The sequence below is a fragment of the Nicotiana sylvestris genome, chromosome 2, assembly GCF_000393655.2.
Source record: "Nicotiana sylvestris chromosome 2, ASM39365v2, whole genome shotgun sequence".
Taxonomy (NCBI): Eukaryota; Viridiplantae; Streptophyta; class Magnoliopsida; order Solanales; family Solanaceae; genus Nicotiana; species Nicotiana sylvestris.
This window is the reverse complement of record NC_091058.1, coordinates 152,961,691-152,972,211: the sequence shown is the minus strand read 5'-3', so window position 1 is coordinate 152,972,211 and position 10,521 is coordinate 152,961,691. Positions and strand designations below refer to the sequence as shown.

General features: G+C 33.3%; 2 protein-coding genes across 3 annotated transcripts; one reads left to right on the top strand and one right to left on the bottom strand.

Moving 5' to 3' along the window:
• Window positions 1-2,930: 2,930 nt before the first annotated feature.
• Window positions 2,931-6,226, top strand: LOC104236295 (protein EXPRESSION OF TERPENOIDS 1-like). 2 transcript variants are annotated; one of them, XM_009790191.2, is made up of 3 exons: window positions 2,931-3,659; window positions 4,223-4,567; window positions 5,627-6,226. In XM_009790191.2, the coding sequence occupies exons 1-3, from the start codon at window positions 3,338-3,340 to the stop codon at window positions 6,040-6,042; spliced, it is 1,083 nt and encodes a 360-aa protein (XP_009788493.1). In that variant the 5' UTR covers window positions 2,931-3,337; the 3' UTR covers window positions 6,043-6,226. The 2 variants fall into 2 exon arrangements, with proteins under 2 accessions (XP_009788493.1, XP_009788499.1); XM_009790197.2 differs by having other exon boundaries at window positions 2,932-3,659; window positions 5,645-6,226.
• A 3,060-nt stretch (window positions 6,227-9,286) lies between these two features.
• Window positions 9,287-9,676, bottom strand: LOC104236335 (uncharacterized). The gene has a single exon (XM_009790251.2). It carries the CDS (start codon window positions 9,674-9,676, stop codon window positions 9,287-9,289), a length of 390 nt encoding a protein of 129 aa, XP_009788553.2.
• Window positions 9,677-10,521: the final 845 nt, after the last annotated feature.

Here is a 10,521-nt window from a genome sequence, read left to right as displayed (position 1 = left end):
AACTGGAATATCTCACGAGTTTTTTCCTTTTCCATTTTTAAACAAGTACTGGGCTACTGATAAACAAAAAGTCGTACTACTGATGCTAAAACCTCTCCGAAGGTTGAATATAATTAGAGGCGTAGTCAGAATTTAATGTTTATAAGTTTGAGATTCTAATTCTTTTAAGTTATGAGTTCGATTAAACCTACGGAGGAACATGATGACTCCGCCCCGAATATAATAGGGTAAATAAGTTAATGGAAGAACGAAGAAAGCAATTAACGCACGTAAGGGATTACTAGTAAGCTCTAGGTTTGAAGTTTCAACTTTTTAGCTGTCTGAAAATATAATCCAAGATTGTAGCCTCTCAAATCCTTCTAAGTTTTATATAACTCAATTTCATTTGTAGAACTAGTGGTTATCTTATTCTTAAATTTTGAAATCGTCGCTGGCAGCAGAATTTCTTTTATTTCAGCAGTCCACAACCTCTTAAGAACAACAGCGTAATTTTCACTCATTTTGTTAGGGTTGTTTAGTTTGAAGACAAGTTTTACTGAGATTAGTTATGTTGAGATTAGTTAAATTGAGATTAATAATGGTAAAATTTTGTTTGGTATATGTCGTATTAATCTTGAGATCGTTAGTTTTACTACTTTATTTTGGGATTACTGCTTTACTAGTACTACCTCCATTCCAGTTTACGTGAAAATATTTTCTTTTTCGTCCATTCCAAAAAGAATTATCCCTTTCTAAATTTGGCAACAATTTAACTTAAACTTCTCATTCTATCCTTAATGATATGTTTTTATAACCACACAATTACTCTGAGCCCTTTTTTTAACTTGCTTAGGACCACGAATTCCAAAAGTCTTCAATTTTTCTTAAACTTCATGCCTAGTCAAACAAGTTCACATAAATTATTGGAACGGAGGGAGTATAAGTTATCTCGATACTATTTTAATTATGTGATAACTTATGACAAAATTAGTAACCAAACAAGGATACGGCGTTACTAAATTATCCCATAATTATTTTTACGTATCCATATACCAAACAACCCCTTAAAATTTAACATTTAGTATGTATTTTGAAAAATATTCACAGAATCAGGGTCTTTATAAGGTAAGTAATGTAAATCTTTATAACAAGCATCAATTGATAACTTGAATTGTAATTAAGCTGTTATAATAAGTTTAACTATATTAACAATATAAGAAATTTGTGAGATGTCTGTTTATATAAGCTAAATCAGGTATGTTGAATTATTCTACATTGACAAGTTTAGTGTGTATATACTGATACTTGGTTAAATAAACAAAGTTCATTTGACTAAAAAAAAAAAGTTTAATAGAATATGGATTTTCTTCAAAGTCAATTTTCTAGGTCTCCACTACAATTTCAAAGTCATTTGAAATTGATACCCTTCCTTTCTTATCTATAGTTAGAACTAGGGCATATATACATAGGTTTGATTTATTTTTTATGAAGGAATTACTTTGACGTTTTATTTTAGATATTCTTAAATATTTTAGTCGGTTAAAAAAGAATGATATAATTTTTTTTTTATCTTAGAGATTATTTAACTTTAAATTTTTTATTATTTTATCTTAAATGACAAAGCTGTTATATATCATGGCATGTTTTTTTTTTCAAGGCATGTTTAAGATCAAGTTCTAATGGTATTTTTAATAAGGACAAAAATCTTTGCCTTTTTCTTAAACTTTTTACCTGATTAAAATAAAATGAAAGAGAGGAAATATAACATTATAGCAACTAGGAATAATTGGTTTTCGGTTGTCACCCTTCCGCGTACAAGTTGGGGCATCAAAAGTTACAAATATATTAGGGTATAGGAGTACAACATGGGAAAAATCTAAATGCCCGTTACTGTAAAGTCAACTCTCATATTCCTTTCAACCAATTTATAAATAAAACGGAAGGTAAATAATAATCTGTATTTCCTTATACTCCAAAATCAAAGTTAGATATTGTAGACTAAAATGAAAAGATAAAATTATATGTAGAAAATCTTAAAGTGTCAATTCTGTCTTTTAATCAGCTACTCCCGGAATCTTAAGTTATCAAATTAGGATTAACAACAGTTACTATCTTTTATTTAAAGTTATTTTAATGGTGTAAAAAACTCTGCGAATTGATTTGAATCTCGTGAACTTAAAAATTAGTGGTTTGTGTATCTTGTGATATTGTGTAATTAAGGATAAAATAGAACGTTAGTTATTAAAAACTTAGCAGATAAAAATATAGAAAAGTTATACATAGTTTTAAGTTTTAACAGATAAAAAAGGAAAGTAAAAAAAAATAATATATGAAACAGCATCCATTAGAAGCTCAGCTTTTCAGTCGTTCCAAACAAATTAAATGCTCGCTCTGATTGTGGTAATTTTTTTTCTTTTTTCATGGCAAGTGCATATAACTTAGACAAAGCTGATAGCTTACCTGGAATTTTGATTAAGTCGGCTTAGTACTTAAAGCCCGTTTGGTTGGTCGAAGGAGTGATTTAATCACCACATTCAACTCTTCTGTATAACTATATAAAACAATTTGGTTATACCTTTTGTTTCCCGCAGAAAATAATACCTTATGTGAAATAAGAATATCGAATTAGTAATACATGGATAAAAAAAAAAAATAACAAAAATGCTCTCGCATTCTTTAAATTTATTTCTTTGTTTACCTTGAAAATATCAAACAAAAAATAATTCACACTATATAATTATTGCATTACTAATTTTTAAGTTATATATTTTGTATTGCTAATTCTTACATTATTAATTTAATTCTTATATTATAATATTTGCATTAATTATTGCATGTAAGACTTGAGTTAGCGTCACCGTAGTAGTAGAGAGAAGACATGAAGTTTTTTTTTTGGCCATGGCGGCGTTTGCAGAGCTGTAATATATATAATTCTACCTTTATTTTAATGTTTCCCACACAAGCCACAACATAGAAACATAAGGAAAGTAAAGGCCCCTCCCTCATTTCCTCTTCGATTAATCTCTATCCTCAAAAATCTTCAATACTTTGTCTCTCCAAGAAATTAAAAAGAGCTGCACCTTTTTAATTATCTTCACAAAAGTTGCAGCTACTAAATACTCCTCCCTTTTATTTTCCAGCCTCTAAATTTATTCATCACTTTCACACGCTCATATGTAGTAGTACAGAAAAGAAGCGTACTTCTTCATTTCTAATTATGAAGAAAATCCCACAGAAATCTAAGGGGTACAAACATCATTATTGGGTTATAATCAAGCTGCCAGTGATCGTGCATTTCTGCTATGGATTGTCATGAGTCACAATTGAACTACGAGGAAAAAGGATTAAAGTTGGAAAAATGGCTAATTTCTTTTCACTAGACGGAAGAGGAAGTAGCAGCCAAGATCAACAGCAAGAAATTAGCAGCAGTCACCACCGTATCAATAACCGGCCAGTACCCACGGAAATCAGCTCAGAGAGTTGGTTCTTGTACAGAAATGATCATAATCAAGAAATGCCCACTTACAAAGGCTTCGAGTTATGGCAAAATACAACTCCTCAGCATCAACCTGAACAACAACAACAGTTTCGTCACCCAGTTTATCCTTTGCAAGATCTTTATTCCACTGCTGTTGGATTAGGTGTTGGGCCCAGCCAAAGTGGCTTTGACATATTTGGAGGTTAGACTGTCACATGCGAATTCAAAATTTAAACTTGACGGGATATTCAATTTTTAAAGTAACCATACTTCAAAATTATGTTTCAAATGTAATATTCTTTGAAATTATATTATTCATATGTATATTTATATTCCATGTAGAAGAGATCTATAATTTAAATTTGAGGGGCTCAATATTTTAGCTATCATTACAGAATCATTGCAATTTACCAAATAAGGGGTAAAAAATTAGGGTTTTTCAATTGTGAAATTTTAGTGATATTTCTACATTTGTATCTTGCTCCAATGGCGAAGCTACTTTTCTAGAAAATTACACAATATAGATGGATTAATTTTTTTTTGAATTATATGTATATTATATGATAATTTCCCTTGAATTCTCTTTGTATTTACTTTTTACATTTTAATACTCCTTAATGAAATTTTTTGCCTGACTTGCTCTACCTAAAAAATAAGTATTAGGTTAAGTCGAATCTGGTAGGATATACAGCATCACTTTATGTCGAAAATATTAGATTCAGTTGAATCCATTTCTCAAATTAAGGCCGCATCCGTTTTTCGCAGGCGATCAAGAGGCATCAAGATCAGGGTTTGTGATGATGAGGAGTGGAGGAGCTGGAATTAGCTGCCAAGATTGTGGGAACCAAGCTAAGAAAGATTGTCAACACATGAGATGTAGGACTTGCTGCAAGAGTAGAGGGTTTCAGTGCCAAACTCATGTCAAAAGCACTTGGGTTCCAGCCGCTAAACGTAGAGAAAGGCAACAACAACTTTCTGCTCTACAGCAGCAGCAAAAGGAACGACATGATCAGTTACACTTAGATCATAATAATAATAAACCTAAAAGGCAAAGAGAGGATCCAAGTGCTTCCTCTCTTGTTTGTACTCGTTTACCTTCAAATACTAGTGGTAAAGTTCCTATTCCCTCTTTTTAAACTTTATATTTCTAAATTTTGTTAATGAGATAGATTTATATCACAGAAATATTTATAACATATTCTAGTCTTTTCTTTTTCTTTATAAATTTTGTGTCCTGTCATACAAGTTCATGAATTCGAATTGAGGGAGTATCTTTCTTCCTTTGTTTGTACACAGAAAAAACATAGAATCTCGAGATTCATCATGTAAAGGAGCTAAGGTTGTTTGCCTTAGAAGAATTCTACAAAAGGTAGGTCTAGAAAGAGAAGCCCATAACCATAGCATTTGATGAAAGTCAAGGGAGACGCTACTATTTTAGCAGTAGTAAAATCGTCAGCTTTTCCTTCTTCTAGCTCTTTGTCATTCTTTTCTCATCACAGTTTTTTTTTTTTTTTTTTGGGGGGGGGGGGGGGAGGAAGGGAGTTTCCCGACAAAAGATTGACAAAGAATACGCTATTATATATCACCCTTCTGATCTCCCCATTTCTCTCTCGTTGCATTGGTATCTATGTATGCACACTCTCTTTTCTCTAGACCTACATAAATTTATCTCGAGCCCTCCAATTTATGTATGATAATTCACGGTATCCATTGTTGATTAATATTAGACGTAATTATTTACACTGATACTAGTACGTTACATTCAGTGGTAGAGCTAGCTTGAAGAGAGGGGATTGAATTATTGAAATCCCTTCATTAAAAATCATACCGTGTAAATGGCCAAAAAATTATTATTTTGTTTTATATATATATATATATATATATATATATATATATATATATATATGTGAATTCTCTTGACATATGAAAAATTGTTGGTGCAGTGACAAAGAGGGCTTAAAAACTATTTTTGATCACAAGTTCAAATCTTAGGTGTGATACTTTTAAATCCCCTATATGAATTGTACATGCAGGTTGTACTATTTTTGTCAAGTTACTATTAATTAATGCTGGCCATAAAAATTTACTTGTGATGATTGTTTCAATGATCTAATTTTGTAAATATTTCTTTTTTACATGGAACATAATCTCTTGCTTATTTAAATGTAGCATCTTTGATGTTTATAGGGTTAGAAGTGGGAAAATTTCCAGCAAAAGTAAGTTCAGCTGCGGTATTTCAGTGCATCCAAATGAGCTCAATTGAGGACGCTGAGGATCAGTTAGCATATCAGGCCGCTGTGAATATTGGGGGCCACGTGTTCAAAGGAATTCTATGTGATCAAGGTCCTGAAAGTGAGTATAATAATAATATGGCTGCAGCCGGTGATACTTCTTCTGGTGGTGGAAGTGGTAGCGCTGGAGTTCAACACCACCATAACTCCGCTGCCACCGCCATCATCGCAAGCGGCGGTGCTGCAGCGGCAGCGGAAGCCTCAAATTTTCTTGACCCTTCTTTATTTCCAGCTCCCCTTAGTACTTTCATGTCAGCTGGTACGCAATTCTTTCCACCTCCCAGATCTCCTTGATAAAAAAAAAAAAAAAAAAAAAAAGTCTCATGACCCAATTGACATTGACTTTGATTACTGTATTAATGTGACATATATAGTTATGTTAGTTGTAATTAGATGAGGATCCAAAATTTGAATGTTGTGGGTTCATGTTTCGAATTCTACTACCATTTGATTTACTGAGTTTAACATTAAAGCACCACATCCACCTCTTTGTAGCGAAATACTATATAATAGTAGTAGTTTAGAACAATGAAGAGATTCTACGGAGAATATATAGGAGCATGATATAGGAAAAACTAACGGGAGAAAAATGAGGGCGTGATGTCTGAGTTTTAGTTAAAAATATGGATGCAGAGTTGAGTTGTTTACATGAACTGTCTTTGTTGCTTATGTTTTTTTTATTTTATATGGTGGTATTTGACGGGATAAAAGAGTTTTGGCCGGAAGAGTTAAGAAAGAAATAAAGTTTTTTGTCACGTACTATATATCTTTAGAACTAGTACCGGTCTAAACCATGTCATAATATTCTTGTGCCTATAAGAACATCTCGTTATGGATAAAAGACGAAGTTTAAAGTTAATTTTATTTTTGAATACAGAAATATGTAAAAAAAATTTAACATACTAAAAGAAAAGAGGTTACTTCTTTGTTTTGAAATTGTGCAACGTAAATCATCTTAAATTTACCCTTTCTTTCACTGTCTTGTACCAAAATGCATAAGTATTCATACAGCATATATGGCAATACCTTTTTCTGTTGCCATGTTATGTGGATGGTATTTTAACTTTTGAATAATCTTTTGCATATGGGAGATGTGACTTGTATGTAATAAGAGATACTATATGAAATGGCTTTTTATTTGATTAAATGCATTGCCTGCGGGTGGGCCTACTAAGTAAAACATAATGTGCCAAAAGATAACAAAATTAAACGACATTTAAGAGTATTCACACAAGATGCATCAAAGTGTTCTCTATTATTGTTATTAATTAATAATGTCTACTTATGTAGTAACTGCGGGAAAAACATTGTGTACTTTAATTTTGCTTTTTATCCAATTTTTCTGACCTAATGCATGCTATTCTCTGATTCGAATTGAAGGCGTTATAACTTCTTCTGAGAATATTTGCTCAAAATTTTTTCTCAAAGTTGAATCACATGTGTACTTGGTGTATAACCTCAATAATATTTTCCATAAGAATCTCAAACCGGCAACGAATATGATGTCTTTTAAGTTTTATATTTACATATTAGTAGGAGTAACTTAATATTTTGTTCATCATCTTTCATTGTCCTGATGCATGAAGAACGATTTAGTGCAATATGTCGTATGTACAACAACAACAACAACAACAACAAAAAACTCAGTAAAATTTGACAAGTGGGGTATGGGGAGATAGTGTATAGGCAGATCTTATCCCTGCCTAGAGAGTAGAGAGGAATAATATTTTAGGCGTTCATGATTTGCTTATTATGGGTTTGATAGTTACTCAATCATTTTTATTTTTGGTTTGAAATAAAACACTCCAACATTCTTTCTGCAGATTATAAGCAGATTTGGAGTTTGTTTAAACCTCTTAGTGTTATGAAAAATAGAGGATACAGAAAGTAGAAATGTAGATTATTGTAATTATAGTTGATGATATGTAGCATGAGAAAAGTATCATAGCAGGTTGAGAACACAACGACGTCTAGAAAAATGACTAGAGCATGTTACTGATGGGGGAAACAAGAAATTTTTGTGGCGACCATCTGTTTAACCAAAAATATGAATTTCGGTCAAAGCTTTATTTTAGAAAAACTCGGATTACTGATAATTAAAAAATAAAATGAATAAAGGAAATTGATTTTGATAATAATAAGATGAACAGAAGAAAGCAAAGTAAATCAGTATATTCTGATGATATTTCCTATCCTTACAAATGATCAGTTTTCTCCTTTTATAACTATTTCAAGGTAATACGTTTTGTTTCTACCATAATTGAGCCATTATTGTCTATGAATGACATTTAATGATATTTAATGTAACGTTATAATCAACAATCATATTTGATTCAATACAGATTCCTTAACGTTTCTATATTTAATGCCCCATAGTACGTATCTATACCTTATTTACTATCAGATTCATTCCCTTCCATCATCAAAAGGCTCAAGTAACTATCTTCTTTGTTTTTTCTCTGAACATCTGCCCGTGCCTTCTTTGATTATTTTTCATCACTTATTCTTGTTTGATTGGTCCACGTGTCATGACGTATCATCTTATATACATAAACATAATTTTTCCCAATACAGATAGTCCCCCCACTTGCCATTTATTCATCAATAGAATATTTGGGAAGTGGACCTCATTAAAGCGGTAGTATTTGCCGCCATTAATACTTCTCTGGAACTGATACTTCATCTATCTCTTCCATTTAATGTCCATGACATGTGGCGTTTCCTGATTGGCTCTGCAACCTTTCATCGCCTTTTAAGGATTTTTTACGGCTTCATCAATTACAAAGCGATAGTTCTCATTATGACATTTCCATCATTGCGCCTTTTTCTTTGACGGCTGCTTCTGATTATAAATTTAACTTTTTACCTTTGTCTTTTTCACAAAAGTTCAGAATATTCAATTTAATGTTTCTTCTTCCTCGTACTATTATGTCTTCTTCAAACCCTAACCCTCGGAGATTCCCCATTATTGACAACCTTTCTCTTGCTCCTATTAGAAGTAGGAGAAGAGGAAGGCTTCGTAGTTTAGGGTCTTCTTCATCACGAGTTCCCTCTGTTCCTTCATCGAGTTCTACTCCTCCATCTAGAACCAGAGGTTCTCTTTCTCAAAGGTCTTCATCTAGAGGTAAAGAACCCACTGAACCTCTTCGTGAACCTTTAGTGGATGAAATTGTTCCTGCGGAACTATCTTTCTATAATGATAGAGAATCCCTTAAAAATCAACTATCTTCATTAGTTGAGGCTTGTGTTGTGGTATCCTTAACTGGATTCTGTAACTGCTATTTTTCTTCCTTTCTCATATTTGAATCTGCTACGGAGTTGATGTTCCTGGATGTCTGTTGATCCCCATGTAATTGACATATTCCCCATGGTGATGGAAATTTAATAACTTGATGTAAGGTATACGGAACGACAACCATCTCGTGGATCCACGGTCTCCCGAGAATCATATTGTAAGCCATTTCCATCTCTACCACCTGAAATTTTGTATCTTTGACAACCCCTTCTGCGAATATAGTAAGTGTTACCTCCCCTTTCTTCACACGCTTGAATTGTCGAATCCAGACAAAGTATGCACCTTTGGTACTAGTTTATTTTCAGCTTGCATCTCATTTAGTACTCTTAACAGAATAATGTTCACCAAACTACCTGGATTAATCAAAACTCGTTTCACATTAATATTATATACAAGTAGAGATATTACCAGTGCATCGTTATGCGGAGTTAACACGCCATCCACATCTACATCATCAAATATAATACTTTCTTCCTCCAACACATGTCGTATCCGCTTCCCGTGGGTGATTATAACTTTAGAGACCTTATTAGCTGCGGTATACGCCACGCCATTGATTTCCTCGCCCCCGCTTATAACATTGACGGTCCTTTTTGGAGAAGGAGGTTTAGGGGGCTCCTGCCTGTTCTTCATGTATGTTTGCTTACCTTTCTCACTAAATAATTCGGTCAGATACCCTTACTTTAATAGATGGTCAACTTCACCTTATAATAATCTACAACTTGTCGTTTTATGACCATGATCGTTGTGAAATTTGCACCAGTGATCAGGATTGCGCCTGTTTGGATTCGATCTTATTTCTTTTGGCCACCGTACCTTATCTCCCATGCCTCTTAATACTGCTACTAACTCTGAAGTGCTGACATTAAAATTATATCCACCAAATCTTGCCTTCAAGTTTCTATCGTCATCTTGGGTTTCTCGTGTGTTTCGATCGTTTCCAAACCTTGATGATGAACCCGACTCTTTATTTCTCGATCTGTGATCGTACCTTGAATTATCTTGCCTTGATTTTACTGACCTTTTTTGGTTTCTGAACGTCTCGAACTTACCTTTTCCTCTTTCTGAGATCGGGAGATAGTGCCTTCTTCTATCCTCAGCTTCGTGCTGTATCTATCGTAAACATCATTCCAGGTTGTTGCTGGAAATTCATGCAGACTTTCCTTGAGTCGTCTCATAGCTTTTGAGTTTTTCTCATTCAAATTACTGGCAAAGGCCATAGCCGCCCAGTAATCAGGTATGCGTGGTAACGTCATTATTTCACGCTGGAACCTATCCACGAACTCTCTAAGCAGCTCTGAATCTCCTTGCTTGATTTTGAAAATATCTTCCATTCTTTTTTTCAACTTTTTGAGCTCCCGAATTCTCTTTGATAAAAGAATCTGCAAGCGCAGCAAAATAATTTATAGAATTTTCGGGTAAAAGGGAATACCATGTTAATGCTCCCTTGGTGAGTGTTTCACCAAATCTCTTGACCA

Coding starts and splice junctions, on each gene's coding strand:
- LOC104236295 (XM_009790191.2), top strand. CDS start 3,338: ATGGCTAATTTCTTTTCACTAGACGGAAGAGGAAGTAGCAGCCAAGAT. Junction 3,660..4,222: donor TGGCTTTGACATATTTGGAG/GTTAGACTGTCA, acceptor CGTTTTTCGCAG/GCGATCAAGAGGCATCAAGA. Junction 4,568..5,626: donor TTTACCTTCAAATACTAGTG/GTAAAGTTCCTA, acceptor ATTTAAATGTAG/CATCTTTGATGTTTATAGGG.
- LOC104236335 (XM_009790251.2), bottom strand. CDS start 9,676: ATGAAGAACAGGCAGGAGCCCCCTAAACCTCCTTCTCCAAAAAGGACC.